Below are 27,748 nucleotides of genomic sequence, written 5' to 3'. Positions count from 1 at the left end.
TAGCTGACACAGTCCTAAAACGTTTTCTCCCGTCCGCAGTCGCTCGGCGCTTCGACCGCCACCAGTCGCCGCCGTCACCGGAACGCTTCTCTATTGATCGCTTTCATTCACAATGTTTTGACATACCGGAGTGAATAATAAATAAAATAGTACTACGAATCACCACATAAGTACTTGAAAGTGTTACCGGTGAACGAGTTAATTTTAAGTTAGGACAATTTCAAATCGGCACTGCTGTATAGAACATAAATTTAATAGGTAAAGCGGCAACTTAAGATGAGAGACACGAAGAAACGGTAAGTTTTATTGCAAGAATTTATTAAGCAGAAATAATTTCAGGCACATAAGCCTCAGTGTTCATTTTTACTTAAAATTAATTGTCGTACTTATTCTCCTAAAAGTGGCTCCGTTTTTATTGCATATGGTGTAAATGTAATATTAAAGTGTAGTACAACGATTTTTTTGTTAAATTTATAATTATATTGAATAGTAATAACAATTTTAAATTAAATTTAATTCTTTACCATTTTAAATATTAAAATTTATGACTGCTTATGTTACAGTTTATTTTTAATTAAATATCGATAAATGAAAGTCCTACTTACTGTTTTTCGTTTATAATTACTTAACTACTATTTGTTTGACCTGAAACACATATTATTTAAGTTTATTCGTTCGATGATCTTAGACAAAGTCACACTGAAAGACTCAGACACAGGTTGTTAACATTTTCTCTTTATTATCATAAACAATACAATGCAGAGCTAAGCGTACAAAAAAGAACCTTCAAACAAAAAAAAAGGTATATTATTAATCCTTGTATGTAAATTGTTGATATATTCATTGGTGAATTTATTATAAAAAATGTTTTCAATAGACTTGATACGATATTATAAAATCAAACTAAAAGTTTCATCAAAATATCTTACAATGTCTTTTTACTCTATATTTTTGATATCTTAAATGAAATAAAATAAACGCTTTACGTCTGATTAATTAAAAATAAAAACAAATTGTTATAAACTTCGTTCTTAATTATAGAACACTTTCATAGAGCTATGACAATTTAGAATAATTTTAAAGGAGCCCAAATGAGACGGGCCTTTTTTTATGTTTTGTTTTTATAATCCTTTTTTTAAAACTTGATACGCTAAGACATTGGCGCTATGACTTGACGAGGGTCATTCAATATCGAGGCCACATTGCGTAAAATTTCGGCATACACATAAAAGATTTATTCTAATTTACACTAGATTATATCTATACGATTCAAAACGACTTTTGTACGTTACTTACGTTTAGTAGTAACCTTATTTAATAAGAATAATATTCATAATAGAAACCATTTAAATTTATATAGTACTAGTTGATGCACGCGGTTCTGCTAGATTTTTGGGGATTGGCTGTTATGTGTTAGGCAAAAAAGTAGCCTGTCCTTTCTTGGAGATCAAATTTGCTTCATACCAAATTTCATCAAATTCGATTCCGTGGTTGGGTTATAATATTAGTAGCTATTAACTATATCATTAGAACATTCATCGAAAGTAAATGAAAACAAATATGTACTACGTAGATAGATACAAATCTACAATAAAGAACCTTGAACCAAAAATTCGTTAGTCAAACTCTGCAATCAGCCGGACGAAACTAATCTTTCAAACCGGTCATACATTTAAAAAAAACTTAAAGCTGGATATAGTTCACTTTAATATAATCTGCGCCGTCCCGTTCTATCTGCAAGCTCTGCAAGAAACTGCCTTAAACTTACCCTTAACCTAATTCTTATAAACATTTCTAAAGATTTACTTATAATGTGACATATTTATCTTCAATCATTACCTTTTGTTTATACAAAGACTGGCAGTATTTACTTAATAAAAATATTAAAAAAAAAAAAAACACTGTATTATTTGGCCATTTACTTCGCGATTACCTTAGTGTGAATAAACTGACAAGTTGGTTTAGCTCGGCGACTGACCGTAACTTATATCTTTTATATATCTTAAGTAAACCGGAGTTTTTGCGACAAGAAATTGATACGTCAGAAATACGAGTTTAGTGACTGCAAGTAACAATCAGCTGTGTGTAAAAATATTAACCGTAATAAAGGCTCGACTACACTTAATCCGTGGTTAAGCTTAAATCATTGTTTAAAAAAATTAATGATTTTTTTCTGAAAAACAAAATTTTAAACGGTAACATTATGGCTAACGTAATTTATCTTTTTTTGTAGAAAACATTTTCTTTATGAATATTTCATTTATGAAAACGTAAAAATAGAACAAACACGGAACAAAAAAGATACATCCGGAAAAAACAAACATACCTTGATGTTACTAGGTTATTATAGTAAAACCTTGCCTTTATATTGTTTACAAAAAAATGTCTTCATTTAGTTTGTATCTCAGTAGAATCTAGATTACATTATTTGCTCTATCTACCTATATCCCGTACTTCTACTTGTGTCCATGAGATAAACAATTCTAAACAAAACGTAAGAAAGCACGTAAGTAAAACAGCGATTCTTTTTCATTTTACACGTAAATTTTACGTTTTTTAAACAATGAGCAGATTCAACCGATTTTGATCACACTAGGATTAAAACTATACCTTCGAATATAAAAATCCAATACATTTTTTACAAAATGAAAAGAATGATGATAGATATTTTATAATCACAATCCATTTTGTTATTTTTTTTTCCGATTCATCTCATATATATCTAGGATAGATCTGTTCACTTAATAAGGTCACTCCACTGTAAGCTATCGTGTGGCATCGTAGTGTGCGTGAGATGGCTAAAGTAAGAATAAAGACAAAAATTACAAATTAGCCAATAGTAGAATGCGGAGGGGCGCGCCTTATTGAGTGAACAGATCTATCCTTGACTTCGGAATTAAAAACAATAAAAATATGACAGTTATTAAAATCAATGATATACGTGCGATGTTATTTGTTTTTTTCTTAATATGTAAACATTACATTCTAGTTTATAATTACGTCATGTTTGTGAAGTCGTGAAAGAAACATTAAATGAAATAGTCGATGGAAACTATTTTATTTGTTTGGTAAAATAATAAAAAAAACGGTATCTGAGTATGTCTACCTTTTCTTGTAGTTACTACCTACGTTTGTAATATATAATGAGGTAGGTATAGAAAAAAATATTTAAATATAAACGTAGAGTAAGACGCCGAGGTCCTCTGCCAAGTAATTCTCAGTAAGTAGCAACATGGTCTTCAGAAGTTGACATTGTTTATTCTCCTATTCCGTAAAGCAAGCAAGTTTCTACGTCGGTGTCTCTGCCATATCTTAAAAACGGCCAGCGCAAGGCAACAAATCATTCAATAGAACATTATCGTTATAATATTATAGTAATAATAATTCCTACTGAGTTTGATGCCTTTTATACAATGTTCATTTCGAACCTGTGCTAGCTTTTATTCTGTCTATTATTATAGAACTGTTGACTGTTACATGGCATGTGCTTTGAAACACGTTATTAATTGAATTTAGTTTATAGCTGATACAAGTAAATCAGACTTTTTTATTATTATTTAGATTATAATGTTATCACATAAAACACACGTAATAACATACGTCGATAAGACTCTTCTTGAACTTGAATCGAATTTATCACAATCAAAAATGTACCTATCATATCAACACTGATTTCGTTAACACTGAATAAAAAAATTCATTATCTGTAGATTTTCAACGATTCAGTAGGAATCTAGTATTTTTTTATTCATCATTTGTTACATCTATAAATCGATAGTGAATTTGATAATACGTTTGACGTTTTGATAAATTATACATGTGCTTTATAAAATAAAATCGATTTGGCATTCATTTCCTGATAATTTTCAACTTCAAAATTGATCAATTCACGAAAGAATCGAGAAGAAATTTTAATTTATTGTTAAAGCTTAAAGTTAGTGTACACTATATCTATCGTCTACTAACATGAACAAAAATATCGTTTTTTTTTTACTGCACATCACGCCAAAACCGCTGAATATGTAAATATTCAGCGGCTTTTTTCATTATATTTATCGTGTTCCAGAGAATAGTTTTGGCAAACGTAAAGTAAAATGGCCTACTAATATCAAAGCCCGTTGCGTAATTTTAAAGATCTTAGCAAACAAGGGACAGACAGCGGTAAACTACTTTGTTTTATACTATGCAATGAAGCAACATAGTAGAAACTTTGTAGTCAAATATTTTTTCATATTTAAAACCACAACGAATATAAATACTTTATTAAAAACATATTTTATTCATATACATATATATGTGTACATCGTTTTATGGTTCATTAAAAGTGTTATTAAAACTTTAAGGAATCCTGTTTAAATTAAAAAGTTCTAAGTATACCTGCTACTTATCTTTTACAACGGATGCTAGTTAAACACGCGCAGATGCTACTTCAACTTACTAGCGTCGTAGGTACTGATAACATCGTGATACTGATCGTCACGTATCATTAGCAGTTATATTCACATAAATATTACTTGTAAATTAATATATTTTATAATTATTTGCTCAGGTTGTTAATGCCCAAAATTAATGCATTTAACCATTCTTTAAAAATTACCTTTAGCGAAATTTTATCGCAGATATTATTTACACAAAGAAGAAGAAATATTTTTGCAAGTACGTTATTGTAATCCTTTGTTATCATTACTCTATTTTTCATAGTGCCATAACACATGGTGAAAAATACTTAGAAAGCCTTCATCAAATACGCTATAATATACAAATTTTACCTAAAAAATAAAATTTTTATTATGTTTCCTGGGACGTCTGAAGTCCATTATGAGAGAGTACATTGTACTTGTTCCGCCGCTAGCCGCCAGAGGTCTCCGTTTTCCCTCCAAAAATGACTGCTCAGTGGCGCCCTCAACTTTCTTAGCGATGTTTCGTTCCACAAGCCGCCATATTTTTTCGTCATTGGGAGTTCATAATGATGATGGCTCACCAGGAAGACATCACCTGGACTTCAGACGTCCCAGGAAACATAATAAAAATTTTATTTTTTAGGTAAAATTTGTATATTATGTGTTCCGTTTGACGTCTGAAGTCCATTATGAGAGACTTGTTTGTTATCTCCTGGTGGCTTGTGGATGAAATTTTATTAAAAAATAAACAACGCAACAATGTGATAATGGTTGCTTATATTAAAAATATAATATATGATTACAAAGAAAAATTAAATTTACACTCAATTGAACAAAATTGAAGAATTAAAGTTAATAATAATCAGTGAATTAGTAAGTGATTAATTAGAAGAGAAAAATCGGGATAAGGATTTTTCTGAATCTACAATCATGGCGGATTGAATTGGTTTACAATAGAATTTTCTAAATGTACTTTCGTGTTGCCAGTTAGCTTTATTTAGAATATCATTAATATTATACTTTTCCAGCCAGTTCAAGGATGAAACCGCCGATCTGAAGCTACCTGGTGAAGCTTGGATGCCAGCTTCAGATAAAACTTTCTTTACCCAGCCACCAATTATAGTCGGTGTGGCTGGCTTTACGACGCCTCTAGTAGTAATAAAAAGATTTGATATAGACCCTCTCGAGCTTCCTGATATTTCTTTTAGAGTTCTTACCCAAAATACCGGATCAATATTTCTTTCAGGTGCAGCTGAGAGTATCCAGTCTGATTGACAATGTGATCTGGAATCTGTTTTCGACCCAAACGAAGGTGTTAGAGTGATTGAGTCTGAATTGTCCACGAAATGATTTGCATCACAATGTAAAAGGGTCAGATCGTGCACCCTACGCCCCGATGCTAACAACAAAAGCGTGGCGGTGTGTTTCGAAACCTCGTAAAGGTTAGTAGGATCTGGGTTAACGAGTTTTAGATGCCTGATGACTATTCTTGCATCCCAAATAGGGATCTTGGGCGCAGGAGGTTTTGCTATGGAGATAGCTTTTAGCACGTGCTTAACTATGTGGCTGGAAGAAATCTTCGCGGTGGAGATAGTCTCACAGATTGTTGATATTGCGCTCTTATGCACTAATATGGTACGATAAGCTAAATTATCTTTTATGTGTAGGTGGGCTAAGTAGCGTGCGACCTCGGCTGGCGTGGGCATACGAAGATCGATGCCACTGCTTTTACACCAGCGCGACCACTTCGTCCATATCGGGATGTAAGTTTTAAATGTGGAACCGCGCCAGCAGGATGACAAAAGCTGTCTCTCTTCCACAGACCAGTTGTGGGTCAAAGAATCCCACCCAAAATGAGCCAAGCTTCCAGGTTCAGTCTGTCCACTTGAGCCGGTGGACGCCCTGTGGATGTGTCTATGAGATTTGTCTCCAAGTCCTGAATCTTCCTCGGTCGAGTCAGTGATCTGTTTTTGAGGTCTGGGCGCCAAAATGGTTTCTTCCACTTGGGCGTTATTATTATAAATCTGCCTGATGCTGAGTTGAGATGATGGAGCACTCGAGGCAGGAGGCTGGGTGGGCAGAAAATCCAGGCCAGATCGTAATGCCAGTGCCTGCTGAAAGCCTCGTGAAAGCAAGCGTTCGAGTCTGCCAAGTCTAATGAGACATATGTTGGAACAACATGTGCGAGATTTGACGCAAATAGGTCGATTACGGGTGTTCCCCAAACGCCGAAAATCTTTTCTGTAGCCTCGGGCAATAGATGCCACTCGGGAGCAACGCGCTTGCGCGAGAGGTGGTCGGCTTCCGTATTGTAAACTCCCGGGAGGTGGTGTGGGAGGAGTATAATGTTGAGGCTGTCCACTAACGTCAGCAGAACCTTGGTCAGCTCTAAGAGAGGCCCTGACCTGGTTCCGCCTTCGTTTCTTATGAAGGCTATCACAGTCCGGTTGTCGCTCTGCAGGATCACAGTCGAGTCTTTCAAATTCTTTGTTTCGGCTGATATTGCAGCGATCACTGCATACATTTCTTTCATGTTGCAATGCCAACTTTGCTGTTGCCGAGTCCAAGCACCCTGTAATCTCTTGCTGTTGACTAGAGCTCCCCATTGTATATCGGATGCGTCCGTAACGATGTAATTCGTTGTCATCATCTCGTGATGGATTGGAGTCACTTGATGTATGTTGTCCAACCACCATTCCAAATCTTGATGGACTTCCTCCGAGAACTTCATTGGGGCTCGAGGGTTCAGGCGAAGCTTGTTGCTGTGGCGTTGCAGAGTTCGGCAATGCAACCTTCCCCGGTGGGTGATGAAGGTTGCAAAGTTGAGATACCCTAAGAGGCGTTGAGCCTGCTTGAGGGTCCAATTGCCTGTTGCAAGCCGAGCTTGAATGTACTGACCCACTTTTGAGACCTTTTCTTGGGGAAGGGACTTGGTGTTGATTTGTGTGTCCCAATTTATACCCAGAAATTCTATTGACCTCGTCGGAGTGAGGATGGATTTTTCCAAGTTGACATACCATCCGAGACTGGTTAGGAATTTGATAGCAATTTTTACTTGGGCTTCCAGCTGTTCCCTGGACTGATGAGCTAGGAGGTAGTCGTCCAGGTAGACAATTAGACGGAGTCCTTGCTTTCGAAGCATTTCTGCAGTCCAGTTCGTTAGGGATGCGAACATTTTTGGCGCCGCCGCTAAGCCGAACGGGAGGCAGGTCATCTGCCACAATTTGCCTTCGTAGCTGATGCGTAGGTAGCGCCTGTGCTGTACTTTGATAGGCAAGTGGTAATAGGCTTGGCTGAGATCTAGCTTGGCCATCCAGTCTCCTGATTGAAGGAAGTTGGGGGTCTGATGGTGATTTATCAAGTTGAAATGTTTTGGTGTCAGGTATCGATTTAGGGCTTTCAGATTGAAAATTACTCGATTTTTTCCATTGGTCTTTGTTATGATGAACAACGGGGAAATGAAACTTGGGGTAGGGGGTGCAGGCTCTAGAACACGAGTTTGAATCATCTTCTGTAACTCGATTGACATTAACGTCGATTTTGGAGTCTGGTATTCCGTCAAAACTTCTTTTGTTGGAAGAATTAATGGTGGCGCTTGGTTGAAAGGAATGCGGGCACCAGATACCATTTTTAATATAGCCTGTGGAGGATTCAAGGCGGCCCACTTCTTTTGAAAGAGCCTTAGACACCCCCCCGTAAAACCACTCGAGTCATTTACTTTTAAAGTTTTGTTTACTTTGCTTGTGGCTTTTATGTCCTCCCTTTTGGCTTGAGCTAGAATTGATTTGGTTGCGATGAGCACTGAAGTCTTTTCTATCTTTTTTAAAGGTTGTATTGGTTCCCGGCTTTGCAGGGCGGATACGAAAATTCAAATTGTCTTTAGACGTTGACGGGCTAGAGGACACAGGCCGAGAAACCGTAGAAGTTGTTGATGCGGCATATTGTTTGTGTAGCTTGTCCACCCCCCCTATTTTTTGCACATACGCAGATAAAGCCTGAGGGTTGAACATATATTCGGCCGAGGGAGGTATTTTCTCTATGTCTTCTCGAACGTACGTACCTTTAATAGCCTTGACAATAGCACGACGACGAAGTTCCAACACCTCTGCACGTTTTCCGCAAATTATTTGAAAAATATCGTGTGTTACGCTTTTATAGGGCGAATCGGTTCCGAAAAGTTCTTTCAGTTTCTCATAAATGGATGACGGAGAGAGCTGAGATTGGTTTACCGCCGACCAATCAATGAGAGATTGTAAAGCTTCATTTACGGACTCATTTTGAGCCATAACAGCATTGGACAACGCTGCAAAACTCCGCTCCATTTGAAACCATCGCAATGGAGCCTTAGGATCATCAAACTTTCGCAATTCCTCGTTCACTTTTAGTTCCATGAAGCCCGGGAACGCGACGTACTTCTTTTGAGTTTCGGTATAGCGCACAGAGTTCCAGTCTTCAGAATCCAAACGTTGTACTGACATCATTTTAGCAACGCGTTCGTTATTGGCTCTTGCAATTGTGGGTTCTTTGATAGTAAGATCCAACTTCGCTATATCACCTACCACTAACTTATTAATATTTGCGGGTAGGTCACCGCCGCGACTGTCAGGAATAGGTTTAACGAGAAAAGGTGTCGATCTTTCCTCTAATGCAGGTTGTGAGGGTATTACTGCCCTAGGTGTTTGCGCAGCACCCGGTTGCATAATATTTTGGATGTAACTCACCAGATGTTGAGAGAGGGCCTCAAACCTTAGATGCAATTCGTCGTCTTTCACCGTAGAGCCCGAAACGCAGCTGCGGGAGCCGCGCGAGCAGCGCGAGCGGCGCGTGCGGCGTGAGCGGCGCACGCGCTTCGGTGTAGGCTGTGACTCCTTACTCACAACACTTTCGTCACTATCACTGTCACTAGGGCTCGATGAACGTCTAGAACGAACAGTCAAACGCGTGGTGCCCAGAGCACCTTCCGGCATTTTATCGTTAACGATACCGGCGCGAGAATCCGAAATCGAGCTAAGACGACGCTTTCGCGAATTTGCAGTCACGTTTTCTTGGTCGTTAGTTTCCATGATAATCACGACCACGAAATAGGAAAAACGAAAACAGAACTTTTTACTTCACTTCTCAAAAGTTCAAAATAATTTATAGACAAATTTCGATAAGCAGCTTTAGCACGCGGTTCGAAGAACAACGCAACAATGACGAAAAAATATGGCGGCTTGTGGAACGAAACATCGCTAAGAAAGTTGAGGGCGCCACTGAGCAGTCATTTTTGGAGGGAAAACGGAGACCTCTGGCGGCTAGCGGCGGAACAAGTACAATGTACTCTCTCATAATGGACTTCAGACGTCAAACGGAACACATAATATATTTTGTTCTATAGTAAATACATAAACAAATAATCACACTTTAAATGTATCAATTTATGTTATAAATCTTATATTATTCTGACAGCAGTTTATAAGGATTATAAGTCTAAATACTTACAATAAACCGGTTTACACTTTTCCTTCTTAAAAGTAGTTGCAAATATAACGAGGAAAATACTGAAGACTTAAGGTTAAAACAAAACTTGTACCTCGCACTTTTTAGATGGCATATTATTATAATAAGAACATCATCGATCATCATAATGGCACTCTACATTGAAGGTCAACTCACATCTGATTGCTATTTATTGAACATTACGCAAGTTAATTTCTACAATTTATCCTGTTTCAATAAAATTTACCTTATAGCAAATTATGCGATTCATATTCTAATATAATAGAAATTATTCGCTTGCGTAGCGACGTGCGTTTCAAATTTCGACTCATAAATATCATATCACAATAGTTCATAAAAATGTTACAGTCGTCTTTGTATACGATCGACAAATACCTACAATGTACACAATAGAGTGTACATGTATAGTCTTTAAACATTAATCATGCAAGTCACAATTTCAAACTACGTTTACGTGTTTGTCGTTATTTAGTTCCTGATTTTCTAACGACTTAAATTGTTAACTGTATATAGCTACAATGATAAAATAAATATATACATGAAAGAGAAGATATACATAACTTTTATAAATTCTATGAGCTACATAAAATTACCTTAACCCCGAATAATTACACTAACAATAATTGTGGATGATAACGCTATGCGTGGTCATTCATATTTACAGATTTAATTTGACATTAACTTTCATATCTCTGTTTTACAGCCCGAGCTTATCAAAGAATTCAATTATTTTTATCGATAGAACACGCTTCAAATTAAAGCAATATTCTCCAACATTCCAAGAATTCCATTTATATAATATTGTGGCTTTAATGAGTTCTATTTCGTAAAATACGTTTAGGATTAAGGAATAAATCTAGTGAACTTTCAGCATCGGCAATGTATGTAATGCAAAGACAAATAACAAAATCGTTTAACTATTACAATTAATCACAAGCGCAGACTAAAGTTGCGGCAACTTATTACATCGATCACTAAACCCATCATGGACGCAATTCTATTAATAAATTGACAGTTATTTGCTATCGAATTGAAGTATAATTGCTGCTGTTCAGATTTTTTCCAAATCTACAAACGCGGTTGCGGTTCGTTCAAAGTTAGATCGGAATATAATCTGAATCATATCGATACATAAATCTCAAAATTAAATCAGTAGATTTGGTCCTCATTTATGATTAAGCTGAGGTCATTTTTTTGTGAGAAAATAGATCATAGAATTTCCGGTGTTAATAAATACGCGAAATATGCGAACTTCAATCGCATACCTTAATTTTTTTTAAAAAAATCATCAGTTTATTATTTAAGAATATATAGCAAAATACTTGTTTCAAGTGAACTTAAAAGCTTAATCTTACTCTGCGTTAAAAACTTAGTAGTTCGGTATCGCTTATTTATACTAATAATACGGAGATTAAAATCGAAAATGAAGTTGTTCGTAGCTAAACCGATTTTTCGTTTTATTACTATTTTACGGTGATTAATCACCGTCGCCAATACTACAGGCACAACGACCAAAACATGTTTGATAACTGCACAGTATCAGTACAAAATATGGATTACGCAATACTACACTTCGATTTCCATATTAAAATGGATAGTCGTACGTTTCTATAATTGTGGGGTGGGTGACAGCCAGATGTTAGGTAAATTTGTCTGAGTTATAAGTAACCTATGTGCCATTCAAAAGTATAATCTCTCTGATAATTTCATTCAATACTAATCACCATTCTGACGTAATTGAGTAACATTGCTTTTGTTTGTTTTTTTTAATAAGTAGGCGGAGGGGATTTATTTTGATCATGTGATACCATCACACCACCGCCCGTAAACATTGGCAGTAAAAGAAATTATAACCATTCCTTACATCACACCAATGTGCCACCAACCTTGGGAGTAACTTGTTAAGTCCTTTATACGTGTAGTTTCACTGGCTCTCTCACCCTTCAAATCAGAACAATACTAAATATTGGTTTTTGGCGGTAGAATATCTCTTGAGTGGGCGGTACCTATCCAGACGACCTTTCACAAGGCCTACCACCTATAAAGTTAGTAAAATTGTATATTTTGTATAAATTATAATAAAAATTTACACTAAACACGAACGTATTCGCTTTCATTTGATTGGTGTCAAAACGGCACAATATAATGGACCGTTGACCCATTTCAATGAAGTGTTGACTCAAGTAAAACATATATTCAAAGGAATTGTGAAATATGTCAAACGAAAATGTTTATAACTTTACGATTTTTGAAATCCATTTAAGGAATAAAAGTTGTAAAAGGAAATGTTAAGACATTTATATGTGGCCTTTTAGTGAACAAGATGATGATACTGATAATATAAACATCATATATGTATTTATTGAAAGTAATTTTGACATTCAAGCATTAAAATATAATAATTTACAAACTTTGGAATTGTAGTGTACATAATACGTAACAATTTGTACGACAATAACACCGTTATGTACTTATTCGGTCGAATCAAGCTCTACATTTTATAAACTTGTTCAATGCCTGAAGCATTTTTTTTCTAAAAGATTTTAACACAGAAATGCTTCGTTACATTTATTACGTTAATAAACAATAGGTAATATTTTATCCATGAACATGCACATTTTAGTGAACCAAAACAACATTATGTTTATAAAAACGATTTAATATTAAATGTTGCCAAATCTTAAATTTTATAAAAAAAAAAAAAAAAATTTAAACTTTTGTTTATCTTAATTAAAAATAAAATATTTCGATTGAGTTGTTATTTTAAATACAATATGACTAGGTCAGGTTTGAAACAGGTTTTTAATATATTTTAATTCTGTTTATTAAAATTATAGTAGTTTATTTAGACTTATATATACCTAAATATAATTTTTGGTTATAACCAAATGCGATATCCAGTAAAAATATACATTAAGGTAGCAAATACTTGTTTTTGACTTTTATTCACTTTTAGTTTTTCTGTGTCAATTTCAATTGATCCTGCATCGAGATAAATAGATGTAATAATTGATACCATTACATTATAAATAAGTATTATTTATTGAATATTAATTAATTTCCATCACGAAACTTATAGAGAATAACTTTTTTAAATAATCCTTCGCTATTTCTGGAAAGTTTTACAAAACCTCAACAATCATTATTTATTATTACGATCTATTGTCGTTTTAAACTAAACATCGATATCGTATTCAAACCGCGCCTAGTTAAAGGCATGCAAATTATTTGACAAAGGCGAAACGTCCAGGGTCAAATGATGTAGGTCTGCAGGCGATCGTAACGCTTTCGTACGTTAGATTTTTTGTGAAGCAAAAACTTTATACCCCGTTTTACCAAAAATACGGTGGACGGATGTGAATGAAATTGGCTTTATTAAAGATTGTGTGGAGGATTGTAGAAAGCTGATATTTTTATAAAATATGCATTAGAAAAATAATTTAAAAAAAATACACATTCTACCAATGATATTCTAATAAACAGATATGTTATACCCATACTAAACAACAGAAAAAAGTGTGCCGCGCCGGGGACCGTTTATTTTACATTTCGTTACAAGTAAATAGGATAGCTTGATAAAAACCAATAAGTAAAAGGGATAACTAGATGTTTTAATTACGCAAAACGTATTACTACATAATTATGATGTATTATAACGTTTTACTGGCATAATTATGATGAAAACGACTAAAGGCAAACGTCCCAATTAGGACGTTTTCTAGTCTTCACTTTTTGCGCGTTAATGACATATCTGTTTACTAGAACATCATTGCATTCTACGATACGTTTAAAACATTCACGTTTATCTACAATATTATATTTAATATAAAAAATTGTTATTATACGTATGTTACGTATAATACTACAAATGACAAGATATGTCACATTTGTTTTTTTTATTATAGTAGTGACAAGGTATCATCCAGTGGAAATATATGTAATCACAATAGAAATATTGATGTAAGACATCTATTGTCTCTATGTCGTGAGTGTGCGCGGAATGAAAATCACACAAAGCACACACACCATACATTTCCACTTATATGTGTTTTAAATATATTTTTAATTGCCCATAGACATTACTCTAAGTGTCAGTATTGTGAGATTTCTAAATAGTTTATATTATACTAATGGAAATAAGTTGTTGGGTACCTGTACCTATTAAGTAACTCTCAAATATGTACTCGATAATACGTAACGTTTATATTAATGTAACGTAACGTACATAAGTATTACTATTTGTCGGAAATAATATGATTTTAGTTTCTATATACTTAGACAGATTTGCACAAAGCCGTGTCACTAAGTAAAAAACAATTTGTCAATGAAAAGTATGTCACAGAAAACGAATTAAAATAATTTTAAGCTATTTTAATATCAACGACACACTTGTAATACACCCACATGACGCACTTGTTTAAATAAGATATTAATCAAATGTGTACGAGACTGATGGGCGTTTAATGAGTAGTGATATCAACATATATATACAGGATACGGAAGGTACTCTGTATATATCAACGTGTCAGTGATCAGCAATATTAACAGTTAAATATCGTATTAGCAATATTGATCCAAGATGGCCCAGTGGTTAGAATGCGTGCATCTTAACCGATGATTACTGGTTCAAAGCCATACAAGCTCCACTGAATATTCATGTGCTTAATTTGTGCTTATAATTCGTTCTTGGCGGTGAATGAAGACATCGTAGTGAAATATGTTCCAAACCTTCTACTCGAAGGGTAAGCCCAGCAGTGGTAAATTTACTGGTCGTTTTCGTTGTTGTTGTTGTTAGCAAAATTTATAGCCTTAATAGAAAACTTGAAATATTATATATTAATATTGAAAATATAAAGTCCCTTCTTCGTACAAAGTCATATTAGTTTACCAATATCCATATGCACCCAATTGATATTGTACATAATGCCTATGTATGTAGTAAAACCTTAATGACAATACACACATTCCAATGATTATTTTAAAAATATGCACATGAGATTTAAACTTATTTATTAGCTAAATAAATTCTTTATTTTGTATTCATACACCGGGACTTTCAGACACATTACAGATTAAATATTTACATAAGATAATATTACATACTATGCATTACATTACATTAAGCGGATGTTTATAATATCGGTTCTGTTTAAATAATAAATAAAATTGATTTTTTTATAAATGTTATTTGTCTTGAAATTGAAATAAAAAACCGTCGAGGTTTTTGTTTTAAGATAAACTATTATTTTTAGAACTAAAATTTAAAATAGTAAAAATAAATGGTATATACTTGTATACGCAATATGAAGAATTTACATAAATCAACCAATAAGTATATAGGTGGTTGACTTACACTTTTTTTTTATTATTTTTGTAAATAATTGGTTAAACATATATTTACTATTAATAAAATATGAAACAAAAATATTTAAGCAACACAAATTATATCAATGTTGTTCTCGTGCAAAAAACAATTTTCCATTTTGGCTTAGTTCTTTTTTATTCTTTTTTTTAAATCATCCTTTTTCCTTCTAATGAAAATTAACATAATTCGGAGCATCAACCCTTATTTAATTACAATTATCTAAAACACCTGTCCAGCAGAAGTGGGTATATATATTTATTATATTTGTACACTTATCAATAGGCATAAATAAATGGTCGTATCACAGAACTTAAGGTTAAAGGTTAAGTTGATCATTAAATAAGTATCAGTCTCATTACTTGAGCCCGGGAACAGGACGTAAGGCTCACTTACATCCTTGAATAATATAAGTAAAATGGTGCTTTTATTATTTGGATACGCTTTATACTATAAACGAAGATTGCGTATTATAAAAATTCAAAGGTAAGAAAACTTGTTTATATCAATATATTACATATTAACAACTTATCAGTTTAATACAATCTGTACCTTGTTCTATAATGAATCACAGATGATGTACACATAACCGTATCAAAGCTGCCTTTATTCAGCCTTTGCTTTATGCCTTGATTAAATTAATTTCTAGTATTCACATCAATAAACATTTATTTATTTTAATTAAACTTGCGTCAAGTGTGAATATGTTATTTAAAAATTAAACTATTTATTTTTGGAATACTCCTTGGAATGAGCCATTTACACTGTTATCTGTTGTTCTAAAATTAAACTGAAAAGGATCCAATGTTGCTATCTTTACCCATATATGATGAATGAACCATACATTTACTTAAAGTAGGTTGTATAGTAATGTTTAGCTTCTAATAAAAAAATATTTTAAAACAAATCTAAATAAAAAAAAAAGTTATGTATGTATATTTTATAAATAATGAGATAGAGATATCAGGCTTTGTTGACATGATACTTTGTTTATGTGTGCTAGAGCTTTATCCTAAAAATAATAAGGATTATATTTAAACTGGTATCAATAAGCACATTATAATATAAGGTAAGTCAATTTTGATGAATTTAAATTTGAATAGTTCCTTACTGAAATACTTTTATTTCGTATTTTAGTAGTGTTATTTTTAATCGAATCAAAAGAGAAGAAGGTCCATATTTTGTATGATTCTGTATGTGTGTAATATAAGGCAATGTCTTAGTTGATATTCTTAAATTAACAAAAAAAATACTAAGAAAATATATACAATTAAATGTTCCTGTTTAAATATTTGCAATACCTACGGACGCTGGTATTTCATAAAGTTGCTCTTTAATTATATCTAGTTTTTTTAAATATTACTTCCTCATTTATATTAAGAAAATATATATAAAATCACTAATGCCTATCAACATTAATGTAAGAAAATTATATTACTGATAATTATGAATACTATTTAAAGTTTATATACCTATATTCAGTTTACACAAACAAATATTACTTATGTATCTTAATACAATAGATAGATCTCTGTTAGAGGTAAATAGAGGTTGACTATACTATAATAAAACGACAACGTTTTATTATAGTATAGTCAACAAAACCTCAACAATATAATTAAACTATTCGTTGTAAAATATTACAACTTTTGAATGACAAAAAAAGTTATTTTTCGCGTCACATATTATATACGTATATTGTGAAGATAAACTTCGAAACAATATTTATGGCGTTATGCACGTCGCTCACGATAACATTCACATTTCACGACCGACTTACTCTGTAGTTTTATGTCTAGAGACAATGTTGAAAGTACTTATTAAATGATTTGACGTTATTGAGAGTTTGACGTCATCTTTCATTGTTTTTTTATCATTTTTTGTTCGAAAGTTTTTTTCGAAGTAAAATATAAGCGAGAAGTATCCAGTGAGAGATAAACTTCTCATGCTTCGCAAAAAAATTACGTAAAAAATATATACAAAGCAGTTGCGGACATTATCCTTAACATAAATATGATGTATATACCCGATATGATGTACTTATGTATGATATATCCTTAAAATGTATTGTACCTATGTATCCTTGTGGTATGTTTCTAGTGAGAACACATTATTACAAAAAGGTGCCTACCGTTATGAAATATTTTCAACACTAAAACTTACAACAACAACAACAACAGCCTGTAAATTCCCACTGCTGGCCAAAGGCCTCCTCTCCCTTTGAGGAGAAGGTGTGGAACATATTCCACCACGATGTTCCAATGCGGTTGGTGGAATACACATGTGGCAGAATTTCTATGAAATTTGTCACATGGAAGTTTCCCCACGATGTTTTCCTTCACCGCTGAGCACGAGATAAATTATAAAGACAAATTAAGCACATGAATCAGTGGTGCTTGCCTGGGTTTGAACCCGCAATCATCGGTTAAGATGCACGCGTTCTAACCACAGGGCCATCTTGACTCTCTAAAAACTAAAACTTATTTGTACATTAATGGCCGAAAATAAAAATAGTTACAAAGAGCAGACTCTTTAAAGAAATCAATAATCACTGTGTATTGGTTAATAAAGGCGCGTTGTAAAATTTAACACACTCGACACTTGATTCGTCCTGTAACACCATAGGACGAAATAAATAATAACATATATTTTTTATAGATTTTGAATAACCCAATCTTATTTCAAGACCAGTTTTGTCTCTCACTTAATAGATGATGTAACAATAGAATAAGAAAATTATGGCAATAATATGACGTTATTTTTATTCAATTTTTGAATTCTGATTTTACTGATGGCTTATATTTATAAAATACATATTTTATAATTATATTTTTTTATAATTCAGAAGAGCGTTTGCTATCGGAACACGAGGTATATTCTGACAACATAACTGGTAACATACTTTGGTACGAGTCCACTTTCGTAGTTCCAAATCAATACATGTTTAATGAAAAATTTATGCTGCCGATATGATTCCACTCACCTATATCGTAGATAGCTATTCACTTCATTTTGATATCTGTCTTTACCTAAGTGCTTCATAATCATTTCAGAATATGAGAATATGAACGTTGAAAAATATGATGAAATAATTTGAGCACTTAATATTTACAAATATTATGTAATCATTATTAGAGTATATCAGTTTTATTGTCATCGAAAAATATTTTTGCTCTGTTGAAAGTTGTAGTTTTAATAAGTTTTTTACATCACCAAACGTTAATATTCCAATGGTATTTATTACAAGCATATAGGAAATGTAACATGTGACGAAAACAACTGATAAAGAGTTGTCAAAATTTCTTAGAACTTAATGCTACAACTGAGAACTCTCTTCGGGATGTTTTTAACAGAGTAGGAATACTCACTGTTGCGTCGCAATATATTTACAACAATATCATGTATATTCACAGTAACATTGGTAACTTTGATAAAATCAGTGATAATCATTGTATATGCACTAGAAGTAAGGATAAGCTTATAACGCCAAGTTTCCGACTCCGCAAAGTCAATAAATCTTTCTTGGGGCAAGGTATTCATTTCTATAATAATATTCCACAGACATTTTTAACTTTGCCGTCTCGTAAATTCAAATCGTTTGTAAAAAATACATGGGTGAAAAGGCGTATTATTCGATACAAGATTTTGTAGATGATAAAAAAGCGTGGAGTTAATACCTGTTGACTTCCAGGCAGGATATATTAATTTAATAATTGTATTAACTTAAAAATTAACTAACATGACTGTATTTTTTTAAATGTTGAAATAGAGTAACTACTGAGTTTTTTGCCGGTTCTTCTCGGTAGAATCTACTTTCCGAACCGGTGGTAGCTTCACTTAATTGTTAAATGACGATTCAAAAGTGCTTGTAAAAGCCCACTTGAATAAAGTATGCTTTGATTTTGATTTTTTTTTGATAATAATAATAAGTTCTTTGACGGAGAAAAAAGTTATATAAAATTAATTAATAGAGTACTAGAAAAAAAACTAAACCCTGTAGCTATGAGTGTTAAATAAAATTATATGAAATACTTTTTAGTGATGGCGCACACGAAGTCATGCTGGCCAAGGGCAATAAGCCGCAAGTGGCCAGCAAAGAAGTCCAGAGTGCGGAAGAATATGAAGCTCTTCAAAGTTTTCTACGCAGTATCAGTTCCACAGCGACTCTACCTCCGTATGTGAAAGGAGAAACCTATTCATCCGTTCGAGGTGTTTTCAATCAGGTAACAATCTGACGAACGACTATTATAATATATATTATAATAAATTCCGAATCGTGACAGATCATTGTCCTACTAGACTAAATTATTAGATCGAAAGAACAAAAGAGAGCACCTTGATTAAACAAACACTTGCGCAAACAAGACACGAAAGTGTGTCCTAGGCTGCTGGCTAGTCTTTATTGCGATTTGGTAACCTATTCGAAATCGGTCGTATTAATCATTGCGTTAACAAGGAAATACGTAGAGCACATATTTTTAATGAGGACATTTCAATGAACTGTTTACTATATATTAGTTCGCAAATCTTTAATCCTAAACTTGTCTGCGAGAAATAAACATTAAGCGATGAGCATTGTTTTATAAACTTGTATTGTTGTTGATGCATTATACAAGCACTTCTGAACATTTGGTGTGTGTGTGTACTAGTGTACGTGTAAAATAAACACGTATTACTTTAAACATAAATCGCGTGGTAAGAAAAAAATTTGATTGCACTTTGTGAAATGCAATTACCCAATACAATAGCCAGCCTTGCCTCATAATTTTGCACGTGTAACATCTACTGACTTGTTGCTATCAAGAGATGAAACGTGTGATCCACGGTCTCCAGTCTTTATTAAATTGTTGTTGATGTAAGGCGGTTACAGTTAGGGTGCAAACACCATTTGATCCCAATTAAGTATATTGCCAGCTCAAATTACCAGATAAGAGGTAACGATTAATTTAATATGACGGTATTTTCCGATATCACATGTGTAGATAAATCGAGGTACTTACGACCTAATGTCAAGTTCATGACGTGAGAGATAATGTCAATAATTTTCTATGTAATACAAAGCAATTGGTGTAAGATGCCATGGTCTATGATTATGCTGCGATTACGTTTTTATCTAGTCATGACAACTTATATTATAACTTTGTCATGGTGAACAAAATACTAGTCATTTTTGAATTATTCATTGATGTCTAAAATAAAATGTTTTTTTGTTAGATTTTTTTTTATGTTTATTTCTTGAATGATTTAGTCGATAAACATCTAGTGGATTATCATCCGATGACGAGATGGATTTCCTCGTAATGATTTCCATCACCGAACACGAGATCAATATTTTAATGATTACTTGTACATAAAAAAATAAAAAATAAAATTAGTGCTGCTTATCCAGATTTGAACTGTGATGTTACATATTAAATCAACTGAAATCAAAAGTCATTCTCGAATTCAATTTTTTAATCAGTTCACATGGAGTCGATTTTATTTTAAATGAAATGTATGAGAAGTTTAAGAAGTTTATTCTATTTATTGTTTTTAGTGTTTAATAACCTGCGCAGTTCTTATCTTGGCGGCGGGCGCAGGACACCCTATTGGATTTTCAGCAGTCGCTCTGCCACAACTTCGTACGGAAAATTCCTCAATGAGAATCGACGATGAGATGGGATCGTGGATAGGTAAGTAAATAAGTTGTTCATAAAGGGTCAAAAATATCCCCTTATCTAATAATAGGTGTTGTTTTGAATTATATTGATAAGGCGCAAATTAAAAAAAATAGTTAAATACATAAAAATTCTTGGAGAGTATATTACAACGTTTTGTGGTACTAGTGTGATATGTGATAACGATACATAATTATAGTAATGTAGTTCTTATCTATATTGAACGATCTGTAAGAATATTCTTTTTCTTCAACATAAATATTATTTAGAATTCAACTTAAACACAAAACCATATATAACAACAAATAAAAATATTTTATTATTTTTCAATGCTAGTAGACTTGATAATTCATCATGACAATGCTGTTGATGAAGTCCTACTATGCAATAAACTATGAATGGAGCAAAAATGATTGAATATAGTTTATTTTCCAAGTACAATAACATCTAATCTCATTTTATGACTCCTCTTATTATAATAAAATTGACATGTAATGGCTTGGGACACGCTAGCTTATTGAAAGTTACGTAATATCTGTGGAAATATTAGTTAATAATTGTCAATAAAACAACTCTTAATAAAAGAAACAAAAAACAAGGCGGTGTCGGCCTGTCGGGTATGCCTTTTAATTAGTTTTTAATTAGCGTAGGCATTGTAAAGAACAGAATACAAGGTCAGAGAACTTTATATAGCTGCTCCATATCAGAAAAAAGTAAAAAAGTAAAAGTAATAAAATATTATTAGGACATTAGTATTTAACTTACTTACTTACTTTTGACGACGAAAATATTCTACATAACTTACACATTCAATTAGCATATAACTGGAAAAAAAGTAAATATTATTTCTATATTTGAAACACCAATTACTACATCATTTTGTCATTGTTTTTATTTATCTTTTTTGGGTTAATGTGGATGTGTACTGCCGCAGATTATACCACAAAAAACAAACTTTGTGTATAAGATACATACCTATATTGTTTATTGTAAAGTGAACTGTAAAAATTATGTATAAGTAATAAAGGTCTTTAACCTGAAACACTATACAAATTCAAAAATACGACGGAAGAAATAAAACTGAGAAAGTCTGGTATACGAAAATGTAAAAGGAAATAAAAAAGCAACAAAAAATTTGGGTTAAAATACCTATATTTTTAAGAACCACTTGACTAGGTACGAAATGAGATTTAAAAAATATGTGATAAGAGCTTATCAATGACTATAAATATGTATATTACGATAACTTAAATTATATGACTATGTCAAAACTCTATCGCGCTTCCGGGTAATACTTATCGATCTGAATATACGAGTTTATCAAGCTTTTATAAATTATCATAATGTATTTTGAAGCTCATTCTATAAAATAGTATAATATATAACAAAATACTTCAAATATAAATAATTAAAAGAGGGAATGATATTGTAACAAAACCAATATGACAAGCAGAACGATAGTGTAAAATTAAGAACAGAAAACAGTTATTCATAGAAATTTTATGAATAATATTGAACTCGTAAATGCTTACATAAGATTCATTTAATGTCCAATAAATTAGACGTCACGCAAATCGTGAACATGTGAATGATTAAAATTGATACATTTGAATTGATGAAGATATACAGGAAACAACGAATGAACAAAAACAAACTTTAATTTTACAAGATTGACCTTTGTCACATTTTAGACAATTATTGTGTTGACAATTTATAACAAGAATTTTTGTGTGTGTGTGAATTTTTTATTTTGTGTTCTTTATTGATTAGTGTTACAAATTCGTTTAATTATATTCATATTAAAATGAACACTTCCATCTTTAACCCCAAGCCAAGCCAAGGTATTTCTATTTGCTTGGCTAGTGGTAATTCAACTCATGCTCGACGGTGAAGGAGGTCATTGTGAGCACTTGTTGGATCCAACATTTGTCACATGCCCAAATCCTCTAGAGCAACAGTACAATATTTACTAGCTACTTCTTACTTTAATACGAAGGCTATTTTTTATTTTTATTAATCTATATCGTTTTAACTTTAATATCAAACTTTATATTTAATACATCAATTTATAAAGTATCATGAGTTTGGTCCACCCATACGGTGTCCACTCGGCTATTCATTAAAGAACCATTACTGACTGAAATATTTATAAGCAATATCAACCATAACTAAACAAGGCTATTGAAATATGGAAAAATTACAGCACACTATTATGTAATCACAACAGTATGTAACTTACATACAAATCGATTACGTCTTTTTAAAGTATCGCAATTTGAAGATTTCATCGCAATTAAACATATTTATTTTTTATAATATAATTAAGGAAAACTTTTCACGATGATGATTAATAGGATTAAGAAATAAATTTTAATAAAATTTAATCAATTTTTAATGTCCACAGCTAGCATCCATTCAGCAGCAACACCATTAGGGTCGATGTTATCTGGTCCTATAATGGAAGCTATAGGGCGACGGAAGACTCTACAAGCTTCTACTTTGCCGTTGATAGTAGGATGGATTCTCATTGGAACAGCGTCCCATCATGCTCTTTTACTATTGGGAAGAATTGTATGCGGTTTTGCAGTTGGAATTCTTGCGGCACCCTCACAAGTACGTATAGCAATCTTCTTTTACTGTTTGTGACATATAAACGTTCAATGTTAATATGCAACATTAACTAATAGAACATATTAAGGCGAAACTGTCAACTAGGTCCTGATTGTGTCATGGAGAATAAGTGCCCAATTGACTGATTAGTTATTAAAACGTTCTAGAGACGTATTCAGTATCTTACCATCTTCAAAACAGATGCTTCATTACAACCAATTAAAGTTCGGTTGACTAAAAAAACAATATGCAATTTGATAATGTATTGTTTTGTAAACGTTGTCATTTATGCTTGTTAAGCGTTTATTTTTAGATTACCATTATTAGATGGTATAAAACAGAACAACAGAATATTTAGAAGCAATATATGGCCATTAAAATACAGACATTTTCCAGGTGTACTTAGGAGAGATCTCAGAGCCTCGGCTAAGGGGCTTGCTTATAGGGACGCCCTTTGTAGCATACTCGCTAGGTGTCCTCTATGTGTACGCTCTGGGTGGCGCTCTAACATGGCGTTCGGTGGCTCATTTATCAATAGTTCTACCGGCGCTAGCATTTGCAGCGTTATGCTTCTCGCCAGAAAGCCCGACATGGCTTGCACGACAAGGACGTTTCCATGACGCCATGGCAGCTATGTCGAGATTACGAGGAGATTCAGATACTGTAAGTTATAAATATAAAAATAAATAAAGCTAAGATTTTTTTATAATCTAAATTATAATTTATAACAATAACGATTTACCCAAAAACCAACAACACTAATACTACAGAATTTATATACATGATTGTATTATGAAAGGTCAGCACGTTCCATTGAAACAATACCACGCGGCAGATCCAAAGTATTTTGTTTTTATTAAACTGCTGGAACATTCGTGTTTATTCCACCAATCGCCGTTAATGAGCTCAATAAGATCGTACCGAACAATTGATATGATGTTTCTCGAATATGTTCATAACACTAACAAAGTCAATAGGTGTTATCCTCTTTGCAATTGCGCTAAGTTTTAGTTATATTGATTTTAATGGCAGTTTTTGTTCCTTCATTGAACTGAGTGGGTATAATTTAACTAATTAGTCAAAGGCATTTTAAGCGTGACTAGCAAATTGACTCGCGTAACTACTTAAAAACAGAAACTAAATACGACATGCTTAATATTACGGTTAAAATAATTTCAAAATAACCCTTATTTATCATCGGTCAATTTAATAAGTAAATTTATATTATTTAAAAAGTGTAATTAAAGGCTATGTTGCTTAATTTTTTTTTCTACCTAATGTTAGATTAGATGTAGTCTACTATGTGTAGTACCATTTTAGAAACCAGACTAAATGCGCCATATTTTAAAGCTATTTGCCAAAAGAGCGTAGTACATTTTTTTACAAGACAGTAGAGTAACACAAAGCTGGATGATGTAATCTTTTTTGCGTAATGGTTGCGCAATAAAATGATGTATATAAAACAAATGACAAACAAAACAAAAGCAATGGCTTTTCTGTCCTAATTCTATTAAGATTGTTTTTACATAATTCAATGTTAATTTATTAACATTGGCAAAGATACCAAGGAAAATAGAAAACTCTCAACTTTCAAGTTGAAATTTCCTCAAAGTATTTTTTGTTACTCTTCGTCGCAAAGGAGTTACTACGGCCTTATAGTTTCGGTCATGTCATGATGAATCAGTGTTATTTCGCTCATATCATGTAGTATCTAAGACACTACCAATTGCAGGAGCATATTCAAATAAAATAGGTATATTACAATTTTCTAACAGTTAATAATTAGTAAGTTACTAATAATATATTTACGAGATATAGTAGACGAAATATATAAATATTATGTTTAAGTTATTTGAATTTTTTTTTATTTTGAAACAGGCACAACGGGAACTTCACGAATTAATATCAGCTCGCGAGAAGGAAAAGGCGCGAGGCGAAGAGAGCGTCCGTTTCCTCGCGACTGTCCTACGGCCGCCAGTACTGAAACCGCTTTTGTTGATCAATGCTTTCAACATGCTACAAATCTTATCCGGAAGCTATGTCGTCATATTCTATGCTGTTGACATTGTTAAGGATGCTGGAGGTTCTCTTAGCCCGCACGTAAGTCGATAAAAAATAACTCAATACACTCAAAGGAAATATATTGATCTTGTTACCGTTGTCTCATCATGTAATGCCATTGTAAACAAGCCTTTGTTTATTTATGTTTTAACATAACCATTCAACAATTACATGTATTACATAAAAATATGATTACTATAAGGTACATTTTTATCCAAATTCATCCTTGACATTTATGGAAACAATCTTAATGATAATGTATGTCTCTGTGATATGTGTCGCAATTTTTGATAACCTAAATGGCAAAGTTCAATGAAAACAAGTATATGTTTCTTTAATAGTTTTAACTAGGATTTTATTAAAACTAAAGTATGACAGTATAGACTACAGTTTTGCATTGATTCCGATGATCTAGAGTCTAGACCTGTTAAGGATATAATCACTTTATTAAAATTTAGTTAAAGTAATTATAAAAAATTCACAGTGTATTATAATCATGTAAATAATTCCAGATGGCAGCCAACGCGAGCGCCTGTGTGAGGCTTGCCGTCACAGTGATCGCATGTGTGCTCCTGCTGAGAGTAACCCGACGATTCCTCGTGCTTCTCTCAGGAATCGGCACGGCGGTCTGCACTTTGGCTCTCGCCTTCCTCCTGAGCCAAGGGCCCGGAACAGGAGTGACTCCACCGACCCTTATCCTCGGTTACGTCGCCTTTAACACCCTTGGCTTTTTCCTTCTACCGGGCCTCATGATTGGCGAACTTCTCCCTACAAAAGTACGCGGTCTTTGTGGTGGTTATATTTTCTGTCTCTTTAACGCTGTTCTCTTCGGATTCACAAAATTATACCCTATTATGAAAAATAGTATCGGCATGGCTGGCGTTTTTGGTCTTTTCGGCGCTGCGTCATCGCTCGCTACCATCGTCCTATTCCTGCTCCTTCCCGAAACTAAAGGCAAATCTCTCATCCAAATAGAACAGTATTACCAAAAGCCTAATATACTTTGGTTAACACGTAAAAGGACGGCAGACACTCAGAACGTTTGAAATGCTGGAAAAGTATTATGATATTACTTAAATAATAATAGACACTTATGATAATGATACTTGAACGCCGACGACTTGCGGTGTCATGCAAAATATCGGTAATAGGCATCACTAGGCTGCCATGTATTACCTTGTTCCTAACATTAACGTGTCACATTCAGTACCTATATGATGCTTAAAATGGAACGTTTACGTATTTATAATTTAAGATTTATTGAATGAGGCACTATATTAAAAGAGCTGAGACAAAACACAAATAGATATATTTAAGTATATGAAATTTCAAAGCTAAGATTGCCTTTGTGAATCCAAAGGATTATTTAAAAAATGTTAAAATTTGCTATAAATAAATATGAACTTACGTCTTTGTTTAATTGTATATGTAATGTGTAAATGTTAATATAAGCTTGATGTTTTAAATTTTCCGTCTTGCCTGATTTAGAAGTGTATATAATAAAATAAATACTGTCGACAAATATTTTTATAATGCATTTTAACAGTGACCAACTATTTATATTTCATTTTATTGTACAAGTGTAACATTTTGAAACAATATATTTTATAAAAACCATTTTAAATAACAATGTACGGTTATATGTGTATGAAAAAGTGTACATGAACTAAATTTACATTTTATAATGTATTGTTACCTTTATATACAAAACCACATATGCGAATTTATTACTTTATCAATCTCATTTAAATTGTATCGTCTTATTTTTGTTAGAGCCTTCAAGCCTTCTTTCCAACACCTCTGATAATAGTTAAACCATTTAATATTTTATTTGAAATTACTCAGAAATTTGACTGGTGACTTGGAATAAGAGTTTTGCAAATTCATTTATCCAAAGATTTTATGCTCGCACAAAACATAAAGATAATATATACATATATTGCAAAGATTTATCGAAGTTTTTGAATGTTTTATTAGAAATATGTTCAATCGATAGTAGAAAAATATGTTTCATAATTCATAAATAATATATATACTTTTTAGTACTTTAATTTCTCATGTACACTTAACCGAATCAGTGTGATGTAACGCGTAGGTACCGCATCGTATGTGATATGAGATTTTTATCTGTGATTTATACAGTGTCCATAATAAACACA

General features: G+C 32.8%; 1 protein-coding gene across 2 annotated transcripts; it reads left to right on the top strand.

The window, feature by feature from the left end:
• Window positions 1–26,997, top strand: LOC124534004 (facilitated trehalose transporter Tret1). 2 transcript variants are annotated; one of them, XM_047109613.1, is made up of 7 exons: window positions 1–296; window positions 19,301–19,484; window positions 20,798–20,933; window positions 23,323–23,531; window positions 23,925–24,191; window positions 25,407–25,628; window positions 26,102–26,997. In XM_047109613.1, the coding sequence occupies exons 1-7, from the start codon at window positions 277–279 to the stop codon at window positions 26,633–26,635; spliced, it is 1,572 nt and encodes a 523-aa protein (XP_046965569.1). In that variant the 5' UTR covers window positions 1–276; the 3' UTR covers window positions 26,636–26,997. The 2 variants fall into 2 exon arrangements, with proteins under 2 accessions (XP_046965569.1, XP_046965568.1); XM_047109612.1 differs by lacking the exon at window positions 1–296 and adding an exon at window positions 15,646–15,747.
• Window positions 26,998–27,748: the final 751 nt, after the last annotated feature.

The sequence above is a fragment of the Vanessa cardui genome, chromosome 12 (assembly GCF_905220365.1).
Source record: "Vanessa cardui chromosome 12, ilVanCard2.1, whole genome shotgun sequence".
In the NCBI taxonomy this organism is placed as follows: Eukaryota; Metazoa; Arthropoda; class Insecta; order Lepidoptera; family Nymphalidae; genus Vanessa; species Vanessa cardui.
Note: the sequence above shows the minus strand (reverse complement) of the source record. Positions and strands in the feature narration are given on the sequence as shown.

Excerpts from the sequence above, each read along its gene's own strand:
- LOC124534004 (XM_047109612.1), top strand. The coding sequence starts at position 15,680 with ATGGTGCTTTTATTATTTGGATACGCTTTATACTATAAACGAAGATTG. Across the intron at positions 19,485-20,797 it reads TTCGAGGTGTTTTCAATCAG|TGTTTAATAACCTGCGCAGT; the intron begins GTAACAATCTGA and ends TATTGTTTTTAG. Across the intron at positions 23,532-23,924 it reads TTCTTGCGGCACCCTCACAA|GTGTACTTAGGAGAGATCTC; the intron begins GTACGTATAGCA and ends GACATTTTCCAG.